This window comes from Bolinopsis microptera, chromosome 2, assembly GCF_026151205.1.
Source record: "Bolinopsis microptera isolate Bmic1 chromosome 2, MBARI_Bmic_1.0, whole genome shotgun sequence".
NCBI lineage: Eukaryota > Metazoa > Ctenophora > Tentaculata > Lobata > Bolinopsidae > Bolinopsis > Bolinopsis microptera.
The window spans coordinates 5367524-5381246 of NC_087073.1; the positions used below are offsets into that span (position 1 = coordinate 5367524).

At 37.1% G+C, this 13723-nt stretch overlaps 1 protein-coding gene across 2 annotated transcripts in view; it reads left to right on the forward strand.

Annotated features, from left to right (window-relative positions):
• LOC134811656 (tyrosine-protein kinase JAK2-like) overlaps window positions 1-13723 on the forward strand; it is a 56208-nt gene that overhangs the window by 23338 nt on the left and 19147 nt on the right. For both annotated transcript variants that reach the window (XM_063818679.1, XM_063818678.1), the window contains exons 12-16: window positions 2493-2613; window positions 4736-4856; window positions 5081-5171; window positions 5838-5944; window positions 9112-9225. In XM_063818679.1, the coding sequence (XP_063674749.1) occupies window positions 2493-2613; window positions 4736-4856; window positions 5081-5171; window positions 5838-5944; window positions 9112-9225 (554 nt within the window). The remainder of the gene's footprint in view (window positions 1-2492; window positions 2614-4735; window positions 4857-5080; window positions 5172-5837; window positions 5945-9111; window positions 9226-13723) is intronic.

Genomic DNA, 13723 nt, shown 5'->3' on the forward strand with positions numbered 1-13723 from the left:
TTTGCAGCGGTGTATAACTTTAGTACATCACTTGAAATTACGACACTATTATTCGATCTGCTGCAGCTTCGTAATGTAAGATAATATAGGACCACTCATTATAATATACAAAGTAGGTATAATAGATTTACAAAGGCTACAACGTACTATGAGTACTGAGTAGCAGGCTATTAAGCAGGCTATCACGTGACATCTCACCCCTTTCAATATATGTACAGGGTATCAAGAAACATGCTTGATAATGTAACCTGTATGTAATGATTATGCTACACTCTGACAGTTCATCACCAAATGAGTGGAACCTTTACAAATATATTCATCACCAAATAGGTTCATTCCTTGTAAGCTTGTAGTTGTACTCATATTTGCTACAAGAGAAACGCCATTTTCGGACGTGAGGAGAGTTAGGACTCCTCCAACTACATTAAATTAATTCCTTCTGTAACGTCCCCAATAAATGTAATAGATTTGTAGAATGTAGTGTTGTAATTAGTTTACATATTATGTATGTTTTATGTACAGGGTGGGTCAAAAGTCAGTGTGCAAACGTTGGCCTTAATAGCTCAGTCACTGAGTGCCCAATTGAGATAATTCTTTCCGGTATGACTTACTACCACCACTGGTTCGAGAAATTTAACCGTATATTAAATTATCACAACTTTGTTCTCCATGAAACATGTTAATCGTCACGTTTTATGTGAAATTACGCTTACTGTACCTAGTAAAGTTATATGGTAATTAAATAAGTCTATTACCAAAATTTCCAGTCATGAAGGTAATATTTCGTCAGGTCATGAATCTGCACAAGATAACCCCTTTTCCCGTGGTGGTCCTCCCCCTTCATTAAGATTCATGACCGTACTTTAACGAAATTTTAAAATGTCAGAATAGTGCTATTTTTAACTCATTACGAGAAGATTTCGTCCTCAAATTATAAAAAAAAGTATGATTGTTTAAAACTTAGCGGAGAAGTCTTACGATTTCGGAGCTAAAAATGACTTTAGATACTTATTTTAGAGAATGACCAGAGCTATCACCTGATTTTACTGCTCAAAGGCCCCATACTAAAAACTACTATGGGTGCAGATATTCGCAAATATATGGCTACATATTCGCTGTTCTCACGATAAAATTAAATGATTGGACTGATTAGTGATAACTCATGTGTAAAATTCTTCAGAAAGTAAGAAATGTCAAGTGACGACATAATATCACCTTCGTGATGTTCAGTTTTATAAATTGACATTTAAAAAATAGTTTCACACACAGTGAACACTTACGGAATATTGATGTACATCATTCATTATTATAAAATTATATCGCTCACTCTACTGCCTTGTACTTACATTTTACAACATATCTTACCACTGCTTTTTAAAGCAATTAATGATCGAATACTCTAGTGTTCATTTGTTAGATGAATCTACTTATAACTTACTATATTGATAGTAAATTGACAAAGTCATAATTAAAGAAAATACGTGAAAAATAATTTGGGGAAAATAATGATGGTGACCTAAATTTTGGAAGTCTGAAAATATGGTGTTTTTTTCGGAAAACCACCGACTTTCGTACCACTTAAATATGTCTCGTAAGGTACCTAGTAAAGTTATATGGTAATTAAATAAGTTTATTACCAAAATTTCCAGTCATGAAGGTAAAATTTCGTCAGGTCATGAATCTGCACAAGATAACCCCTTTTCCCGTGGAAACTCACATAGCCACTAATAGTCAAACAAAAATTGTGTCAAATCTGCTTTCAATGCTTTCAACGTTTTAACTGAAAAGTCTTATTTATCGTCACAGATTCTAGCTTCGGTGAGTGTTGAGATTCAACCGTTATAGACCTCATGTTCTTCAGTAATATATTATCTCCATCCTCAACTGTAGTTTTACTTTCTCAATATTGCGAGTAAACAGACAAACGTTTAAGCTAATCCATGTCTTCCATCATGTACTTGTACTTGTATTAAAAATACCATAATTACTAAAAATATTATACCAAACATATTATTAAAACAACAATCATTAAGTTAATGTACGGTACATTCCCACCCTATCTCAGGCCATCTACTACATACTTGTAAATCTACGATTTACCGTACAGTTTGGGAAAAGGAAAACAATAAGGTAAATCAGGCTTTCGATGTATGAGGTTCCTCTTCTTCTCCACAGAATACTGGAGTAATGGTTGACAAGCACTCAAGTAAGGAGGTGTAGAAAGGGAAAGTAACGAGTCTGACAAGCTTGATTTACATCGGACTCCCGCTTATAAGCCGTAGTGTAAAGGATCTGGCGATATCAAATATGGCAATCTGTTAATTTAAACTATGACCCAATTATAAATGGCAATGATGGTATCCGTAACACCGTTACGTCATATAATTTCGTCGTAACGTTATTACCTTATAATTACCTTATAATTACCTTATAATTACCTTATAATTACCTTATAATTACATTATAATTACATTATTACGTTATATTATCAGAAGCGAGCAAAGACGTTGAGAACAGGGATCCAGAAATACAGTACAATGAGCTGACTGTACGACGTTACAAGACCGCCTTTTCTGAGGATCACATTAAGAAGATTCTGGGTCTTAAACACAGGTACAGTGGGGGTAATCTAGCTAGATGTACAATGTACATTCACTACATATTTTAGTCTTTATATTCTAGAGACAGTAGTATTAGAGACAGTAGTCAATGATGAGGGGTGTGTGATGTGCAAGGGTGGAGTGGGGAGGATGGATGATGATGAAGATGATGATGTGAAAATGTTTTAAGTTTACATTACAATAACATTCAAATTAAAAGCTAGGCTTCTGAGGTAGATGAAAAGGAAATGCCAGATGGCCTGGTCTTTAGGGATGAAGCAATCTTAGGAAAGATGGGGTCCCAAAGTGAGCTACATTTGGGGGCACGGTCAGTTCGGTTCATGGAGGGTTGTCTTATCTGTATGGCGGCGTGTTCTGTCATGTCAAGTTGAGATCGTGTTGTAAGGGATTTGAGGACTTCTATGTTGTTCCAGGAGATGGAATGTCCAGTTGCAGTGTTCAGGGCATGATGGGCGGGGCGGATTTGATCCTGTCTGTGGAGTGTGGATTCGTCGAAAGCACTTGCACTGTTGAGTCTGTAGCATCGTTCGTGTTCTTTTCGGTGGATCAGGGGTCCGTATGTCTGTCCGGTATACTTGGAGGGGAATTGTGAGCAGGGTATCTCGTAGATGGTGTTAGGAGTGAGTTTAGTGGGCGGTGTAGTCTTCGTCTTGGTGAGGAGGCTGCGGAGAGTAGTGGCTGATGAGTGGGTGAATTTTGATGGTTCTTATGATTATTAAATCTGATAATCTGATTTTGGTGGTCCAAAAAGCATAATTCGTAGACGAGCTGGCGAAATTAATTTTGTATTTTTCTCGGAATGACGGAATAGTTATGTCCGGCCGGGCTAATGACAATTGATGCGGTCTCTTAATAAATTAAGAAATTCTTCGGAAACTTAATTTTGAGGTACAAGTTTGAGGATCAATAGATGGTTACCGTAATGGGTGCCACATGCCTAGCATGAAATATTTACCTGCTTACTTGTACTTGTGTAGGTCTGTAGAAGCATTACTATCGGGCGTTACCTGCTACAGGCTACCCAGGAACTATACTATTATATATATATATATATATACTACTAGAAGCTTGCTAGTTTATTGGCAAACTTATTAAAATAAATTTGCCAATAAACTAGGGCCCGTGACCGAAATTCCTCACAAAGTCACAACACAAGTTTTTTGTTGAGATCATGTTAAAAAGAAGTCGGGTCTGAGAGGTTGCAGTGTCTACTAACCGCAATCTTAGATATTTGCCAAAGTGCTTGATTTATTTGAGAAACACCATTTTAAAACTTATCTCACGACCGTCTACTTTCGATATGTTTAACTAATTACAAGAAGAAACTCGATACTGTACGGTTTACTGTTTGCGATAAGGTATCCACCACCGAACATATACATACTCTACAGTTTCTGTACAGTGTACATATTACCACGATAACGTATCATCCTACGCGGCTTTTAACCATAACAGCACGGCAAGAAGATAATTTAAAAATTATTAAACCTCCACCTGAGTGGTTAATTCGTAGCACGAGATAAGATGTTTTTACAAAGGTGTACTGGTGTACTGGTGTACTGGTGTACTGGTGTACTGGTGTACTGGTGTACTGGTGTACTGGTGTACTGGTGTACTGGTGTACTGGTGTACTGGTGTACTGGTGTACTGGTGTACTGGTGTACTGGTGTACTGGTGTACTGGTGTACTGGTGTACTGGTGTACTGGTGTACTGGTGTACTCAGTACTGGTGTACTGGTGTACTGGTGTACTGGTGCACTGGTGCACTGGTGTACTGGTGTACTGGTGCACTGGTGTACTGGTGTACTGGTGCACTGGTGTACTGGTGTACTGGTGCACTGGTGTACTGGTGTACTGGTGCACTGGTGTACTGGTGTACTGGTGCACTGGTGTACCACAGAAAATGGGACCTTGAAAAATAACACAAATTTGTATGAAGGAGCAGTGCCTAAAGACTCTTCATCACACAGTGTCAATATGTGTAGAATTTGCGCATACCAATTATCAAGCCTCTGTTATTTATATTGTATATAATTAATAATTATATTATAATATATACATAATATATAATATGTAATATGTATAATATAATATTTAAAAGCCTGTCCCCTCAGACACATGATGCAGTATGTGGGGTATGTTTACACGGAGGGGCTGCTCTATAGTGCCGCCCCTGTACACTCCATAGGGACCCTACATGACTGGTGCGCCAGTGCTAGAGCGGATATGTTCACTGTGAGTGTAAATTGGGCGGTTATTTTTCAGACTTTGTGTTCGATGTGAACATATTGTGAAAGAGACAAAAAAGTCTTTGTAATTTTTCCCTTTGTTCCCACATTTACTTATCTGTCGATATTTCATGACAATTCCGGTAATAACCCAAGCTATCTATTTAATTATAGTATATCTCACCCTAAACCAGAGTATCAAGTATATTTACCGTACTAATAATTTTGCAGAAGAAGAAAGGTTACGCAGCACAAGTTCTCCAAGGAATGCTGTTTCTCCTCTCCCAAAACATTACCCACGGCTCCCTCTCTATACACAATGGTACGAGTATTAAGCACATAGCAACTATGTTTTAACAGACTCTAGAGCAACGTCAACTTTTGCTTTTTAACTTTCACTAGACCACCAGTTCTTGACCTTTTAATGTTCATCAATACATTTCTGGCATTCTGCTACTATACAAATAAATGTCCACGTCAACATTAATTTTGAAAACATTCCAAGATTGTGACTGTGAGCAGTATTAAAGATACAAATTTACAGTATAATATAATTTCCATTTAACTACGATATATAAACATTATAATTATAAAGCGCCCACTACGGGCACATTATTGCTAGCACAACAGAACATTGTCTGCGCTCATGTACTCATGTAACCTGTATTATGTTCGTCCTATATTGTCTTATAATTGCGTTACACGTCGTATCAATAGAACCCTCTCTCTACCATGATATCCTTTACAAGTTAAACAGCACACTTCCTCTCCTGTCCTCACCTCTTCCCGCTATTAATGTATTATATTATCATGATACAGCAGTAGACGGGTAACCGAAGGGAAAATTGCGCGGTAAACCAAAATTCCCGGTAAATTAAGATGGCATTTTCACGTAAAAACAGTGATACAATAATTCAAGGAGTATTAATGCCCGGTAAATTGGAGCCTGGTAAATGAAGCGTTTACTAAACGAGCGGGCATGTTTCAGTTTGGTTGAGGGACAATTACTGTGCAGTAATAAGTGAAGCGGGGATGGTGGACAACATGAGGTCTGATAAGTTGACGCATCAAAATGTCATCACGTATCCGCTCGAGGTAAATATAGATTGGGGTTTTTTTATATTTTTATAGTTGGCAGTCGTTAGAACTATTAGAATGGAGCGTGATGGAGCTTTATCTTCTATTTTGGTAACAAACCAGGTCTCAAACCTTGGATCACCTCACCAAAGTGGCCCAGAAGGTAACTTTATCTTACTATTGGGGACTGTGAGTTAGATGAGTTTACGATTTCTCAAAATTTAGTTTAACACCCCTCATCCTAATTAAATAAATAATAATCCATTAAAATTACTTGTTTGAAGATTTTTATTCTCTTATTATACTCCTATTTCGAAGTTGATATTATTTTATAAATTATGTTTGGGTTGAAGACTGAAATATTGGGTTGTTGTTTGGGTTGAATCTAAGTAAACTATAGGTAAAAATATAATATTAATCATAAGCTAAAATGTACTAATCTTTGTATTCTAAATGGGGAAAAAGAAGAAACATTGTCAGTCAGTCGAGAAAATTGTCAGTCAGGCTATATGGCAGCTTTGTAGATGTTGTGACTATGCTAGTAGTGGTCCCAGGCTTGCGACTGGAATTGCGGTGTTAAATCGATTTAATGGTACCAACGATCCACCTCCCATTTGTTGTTTGGTACTTAGCATTAATAGTGTTAGCTGTAGCCATTTATAGCAAGAATCTTAAAACTAAAGGGGATGACAAGGAAAAGAGGAAGGAAAAAGAATAACGGGACAAACAATTTATTAAAGTATTTATAGGAGCATTAGATATTGTAATTACAAGCTTCAATAATAAATCACTGACTAAAACTTCTAATTAAAATGACACTTGGTATGCTCGCCCATTTTCACTGGTCAGTCTGAACTTCGGTTTAGCACGTTGTACACTTATTCACCTAAGTTTCAGAATTTGTTCAGTTTAGCAGAGTTAGTACCCGTGTTTCAATAAATCAAAAGATATCAGGGGAGTTCTTTAATAATGTTACGGTCATCTAGAATACCGAACTTCCTGAAAACGTTATCATATTTCCTCAGACAACGTTTAATGCCTTTAATCAGTCTATCACGGCTATATCCTCTATCAATTAGAATTTTGAATATTTTGTGAAGATGGGAGGTAAAGATATCCAATCTAGTGCAAACATTACCATATCTAAGAACTTGACTTGAAAAAACGTTGTAGCCAACCTCGGTTGGGATGTTACTGTGAGGAAATGTAAGGGATACAACATGAAAATTAAAATCATCAGTTTTGTTATACACTGATATTTCTAGTCCTTCTGTGGAAATATTAATATTTAAATCAAGGTAGTTAATGATTTTATTATTGGAACCAGCTCGCTCCATCTCCAATGAATTAGGATAAATATCTTTAATCAATTTATGAAAGTAAAGGTAGTTAATAATAGATAAATCGTCAACATATCGTTTATTATTGGATAATATCTTTGCTAATCCCATTTTCTTTTCCTGAAGTAAACGTTTCATATAATTAAATTCCTTTTTGCCAACAGTGAGATCAGCTATAGGGGAACTTGAATTTCCACCCATAGGAATACCCTTGGTTTGTATGAATACAATCCCACCGAAGACGACATAAGTGTTATAAATAATAAATTTAACAGCCTCTTTTAGGTCATCTCTTGCATGAGAATCATAGGTTTTATTGGAAAAGAAACATGTATTACTGTCTCTTTTAGAAATACAAATATATCTATTACGGTCTGAAAATATTAAATCAACAACTTCATTAATCATATTCTCAACTTCAATCAAGTCTAATCTGGTATAAAGAGTAGTAAAATCATATACTTGTATATTATAAACATCGCTATTTTTGATAGCTTCAAGGAATTCACTTGAGGAATCTATGCTCCAAAACATGTTTATACCGCTGTTGTTGTAGATTGCCTCGCAGTATTTCTTGAAGTATTTCCTCAAAAGTTTCAGACAACAGTTAACTTGGACGTTAAGTTGTTTCGTAACGCAAAAACGGGCACCTGCAATGAACCTCGCCTTGTAAGGGTTCTTATGAAGCTTAGGGTTCCAGAAGATGCGTGCTAGTCGCAAGTTTTTATCTTCAACTTGTACATTAAATCTCTCCTTTAGACTCTCAGATATTTTATTGACATAATGAGTCTCGTCTTCGCTACAGGGTTTATATGTATCATTACCTATACATTCTAGAGTATTAGGATCAAAACCCATTTCATTGACAAGAGTTTTTACATAAAACTTTTTACAAATAAATGAAAAATTACCAGAAGCTTTGTCGATACTACAAATAATGTATTTACTTTTCAGCAATTTAAGACTTCTTTTAACATCATCTTTTTCCAGTGTGTTTTCTTTTATTTCAAATGTTTCAGGAAAGTTTTTCTTGTAATATTCAATACGATTGGAAACTATTGATAACACTTTTTCCTTCCAATCGCTGAACTTTACTTCTTTTTGACTGAAGTATTTCTACGGTCAAGGTTACATAATATTTACATGCTAATTGTATTTAGGGTATTTAACATAATTGTTTAATTCATTGGTTGCCATGGCCACGAAGGAGGCTTATTTCCAGTTTACTCTCATCTAGGAACTGGCTAAGGACCTGGTACGAGTCCTGACACTTACAGTCTGATCTCCAGACTGAAAAGCATGTCTCGAGAATGTGTTCGAAATGTGTTCTGTAGTCGATAAAGCGTTTTCTACAATCTAGATCTGTAAAACCAAGTACGAGGGGCGCCGCCACGTCAGCCTCTAATTTCTCCACAATAAATCTTCAATTGTTCTCCCTTACAATTGAGTAAGAGGTGCGCCAAACACTTAATTGTTATAGTGATCTATTGTCTCGATCAGCTCCCATTAAGATTACACTTAGTTGAACAGCATGAGATAAGTTCGGAGTTCAGGATATAATAGTAGAACGTGTGGGACCATGTTATTGATCCGACATTCTGAGATTTTCTCTTCTAAACACCCGGTTCCGCTCCTGCAATATTCGGCAAACCGGAAAATAGGTTGATTTCCGGCCTTTTCCTACTCATAATCAATTTGCAATTGTGTTTGTACCGGAAAAAAATTATCTTTTTCAATTGGAGAGTTGCGAATAGTTGCCTCCAGACACTTAAGATAATCACCACTGGGCACTATCCATCATTAAACTGACAATATGACGGCGCAGTAACAATTCCCCCATCCCAGGTGTTGGAGGGTATGGTAGAGGACCAGGAAGTGATGTTAGACCCACGTACAGATACCTGGATGTTTGGTGTAATGCTCCTCCACATGTTCTCACCTGAACCCCTATACTCTCAGGTACGTGTTTTATAACGTGCTGTTTTTCAGGTTCCCCGTCGTACGCTTTATATTCTTGTGGTTTGTGATTCAACTGGAATGTTAAACATTAACGTTATTAAACATTTTGTAAGTTTGTTATGTAATATGTAGCATATTCATGATATTTGTCGTCACACGGGCCCACAACTTAAGTAATGCGGGTAAGTTAATAAAATATCTTATTCAAATGCTTTAAAGCACGTACTACTGTACGAAGTAACTTCAATAAAAGCTGATCGTGAGCGAAATTACTAACAAGACAATATCTGGATATAATCCATATAATGTATAGAAGCGATTAACTTCATCATAATGTGTAATGTATATTGTATGATATGTAATTAACTTCATGATCGGCACTCTTTTGATCCTGTCATCAGTGTTGTCAGATAATTAACATCCTTCAAATGTACAGAATGTTCTTTTCAGCTACAATATATAATATATAATATAGACACGACACGCAAACTTATCTCAAGACAGTAATGAGTGCCCCCAGGGTACGAGGTGTCTGTCTTTGTGTTAACACGAGTGTTAACACTTAAATAGATGTGTCTATGAGTTATGTTCCCATTTTTTTACGCTTGCCCCCATCTGATCACTGAAACATCAACTACACGCGTCATGTGACTACTACGGAACGCTATTCAGGAACGCTATTCAGCTTGTTTTAATTATAATAAAGTGACGTAAGACGTTTTGTAAGTTTCAATGATATAATATATAGTTTTAAAACACACTTAGTAATGTACATTACACTGTACAAGTATCTATCAAATGCAGGGATAGTGTTAGAGGGACTATCAGTTTATTTCATCATCTCACTCAAAAACCCAAACGAATCTATAATACCCTTATCATACTTTTGGTAGATATACAATGTACATTTACTGTACAAAATAACGATAGCTTGGAAATTAACACTCTGGCGAATGATAAACCAAACTCGTTTTCAACGTCATCTTTTTAGTGGTAAATAGTATCAGGTAAAATAATGTAAGCGTACCTGCGTCCCTGACAACTTTATGGCATAATCTTATTCAAATGTGGCTGAATGAAACTAGCAATGATATTGCTCACCTATAATATCTGACTGTTTTAGAGTGGTTTAGTCAGTGGCGTAACGTTGCCTGTGGGCGCCCCACCCCCTCCCCGCCGAAAAAGCACCCTCTTCTCAAGAAGTGTGTTTCTAGATCAAAACGCGCAGTTTTGCTAGTACCTCAGTTAAGTTTTTCAAAATTTTCGCATTATATTCAAACGACGATTTGGGGGCCGTGCCACATAAGCCGAGAGAGTTGATGAATCCAGATTTTTGGAACATTTTTGGAACATTTTTGGAACATGTGCCAAAATTGTGCCAAAAGTGTGCCATGCATTTATTTGCCCTAATGAGCTCTAAATAGTGCCAAAAATAATTGTAAATGATGGATATATTTGCAAGCTAGGTCTAGGGGCCATCGAAAGTAGCATAACATTACCCAGGTTCATGGAATGAACGAAAATGAACAAAAATGAATATTGTCCTAAAAATGCTCAGAACGGTTTAAAATTGGTCGGAAAGTGTTTATATTAGTCCTAGGACCACTCAAACCAAGTTTGGGAATCACTGCATGTCTAGAACCGATGTTACCAATGTTCCAAAATGTTCCAATTTTGTCACAATAATCCTCCTGAGAATCCAGATTTTTGGAACATGGGCACATCGAAGTATTGGCTGTATTTAAGTGCTGGGAAGTCTCAATTCGGTTTTCTAAGATGGATATAGGTAAAAACTAGGCCTAAGAGCCATCAAAACTCAAATAACATTACCCAGGTTCATGGAATGAACGAAAATGAACAAAAATGAATATTGTCCTAAAAATGCTCAGAACGGTTTAAAATTGGTCGGAAAGTGTTTATATTAGTCCTAGGACCACTCAAACCAAGTTTGGGAATCACTGCATGTCTAGAACCGATGTTACCAATGTTCCAAAATGTTCCAATTTTGGCACAATAATCCTCCTGAGAATCCAGATTTTTGGAACATGGGCACATCGAAGTATTGGCTGTATTTAAGTGCTGGGAAGCCTCAATTCGGTTTTCTAAGATGGATATAGGTAAAAACTAGGCCTAAGAGCCATCAAAACTCAAATAACATTACCCAGGTTCATGGAATGAACGAAAATGAACAAAAATGAATATTGTCCTAAAAATGCTCAGAACGGTTTAAAATTGGTCGGAAAGTGTTTATATTAGTCCTAGGACCACTCAAACCAAGTTTGGGAATCACTGCATGTCTAGAACCGATGTTACCAATGTTCCAAAATGTTCCAATTTTGTCACAATAATCCTCCTGAGAATCCAGATTTTTGGAACATGGGCACATCGAAGTATTGGCTGTATTTAAGTGCTGGGAAGCCTCAATTCGGTTTTCTAAGATGGATATAGCCGTAAGCTAGGCCTAGGAGCCATCAAAGTCGTATAAAATTACCCATGGAATGACCAGAAATGAACGAAAATGAACATTCTTCTCAAAGTGCTCAGAATGGTTTAAAATTGGTCGGAAAGAGTTTATATTGGGCCTAGGACCACTCAAACCAAGTTTGGGAATCACTGCATGTCTAGAACCGATGTTACCAATGTTCCAAAATGTTCCAATTTGAGTGGTCTTAGGACCAATACAAACACTTTCCGACCAATTTTAAACCGCTCTGAGCAATTCCAAAGAGTTTACGAAAGAGTCATAAGGCCAATCAACAGACTATTCATTTACTGTACTGTTAAGATGGTTCGGTATTCTGCACCCATCGTATCGGTTCTGGGCATGCAGTGCAGTGATTCCATAAACAGTCAGACAGTCACACAATGTACACCCTATATTTAGATCACATCAGTTTCATTTGCTTTGAACAATTTCTGCTTGGAATGGGGCGTCGAAATTAATGCAGATAAAACTAAACTCATGAAATTTAATGCCCGTTTTGATACTTATCAGCCGGTTCCCCTCAAAATTGGTGATCACTTGTTAGAAGAAGTCGAGTCATACTGCTATCTAGGAATCGAAATACACAAATCCGGCACATTCACAAATGCCCGAACTGAGCTCAAAAAGAAAGCCATGCGTGCACTTTATGCCATGAAAAGCTCAGTAAACAAATCCAAATTATCATTCCGCTCTCTAACAACACTCTTTGATGGTCTTATTAAACCTATCGTTCTTTACGGAGCGCCTATTTACACACCTAACATGGCTATCATAAAACACATAACAAAACAAGTCGATCTCAATATGGATGCCGACACAAAAACAAAATTTCAAACTAGTATCCTCAAGAAAGTTAGCCTTCTGAACAGCGAAAAAGTTCACCTTCACTTTCTTAAATGGTCACTGGGGGTTAATCGTAAAGCCAGCAACGCAGGCGTCTGGGGTGAGTCAGGCCGCTACCCATTAATCTATGAATGTATTAACCTCACTCTCAAATATAGCCAACGTTTGAAAAATCTCAAAGATAACTCCCTTGTCTCCTTAGCTTTCAAAGAACAGATGAACATGAAATTGGACTGGTACAGGGGTTTGGAGCCTGTCCTCGCGCTAGACCCATGTTTCTCTACCGATCATGTCACAGCCTACCGCACACTCAAAAACAATCACTCCAAGTTACTTTTCGAAAGAAACCCGAGTATCGCAAAACCACCAAAAGAGGACTTTCTTATTCACAACGGTTTCAAGAAACGAATTCCTCCCCAATCAACACAACCCATCGGGAGTAAAATATTCACACCACACGTCATTACTAAAACTTTGAAATGTAACTTTAGAGAATATTGGGGGTCCTGTATCAACACTTCTCGGAAATTAGAATTCTATCGTGACCTAAAATCCAAATTTAACAAAGAGTATTACCTAGATAGTGTCATTAAATATGCAGACCGTGCTAATATCACAAGACTGCGGATCAGTGCACATCGACTCGAAATTGAACTTGGCCGATATAATCAAACTCCTCGTGACGAGCGAATATGCTCCTGGTGCAATATAGTCTTAGGTTCTGGTATTATTGAGAATGAAGATCGAATGCATCGAGGCGAAAAGTCCTAGACAAGATCCAGTCACTCATATCAAATCCAATCAAACCGTCTGCGACATCTTATTCTGTTCACAATGTCATCCCTGGAGCAAACGTCCTCAAATTCATCAGCAACAACAGTGAAATCATTGAACTTATCACGAACGAAAGTCAAGTCCACCTCACGAGAGTCGTTGCTAGGTTTGCCACTACGTGTTTTAACAACCGCAAGAAATTTTTTGACTCTCTGGCCAGTACATGAACAGTGAACACTGAAAATCACTGTACCCGCTTTTGTTTCTTTTCGCGCAACGACGAGTGCAAACTGCAAAGTGACCTGGCTCAAGCATTACAGCATTACCAAGGCGACTGAAAACAAAATATTCTATGTCAAATCTTTATTTTTCACTTTAGTTAAGTTATATTAATAT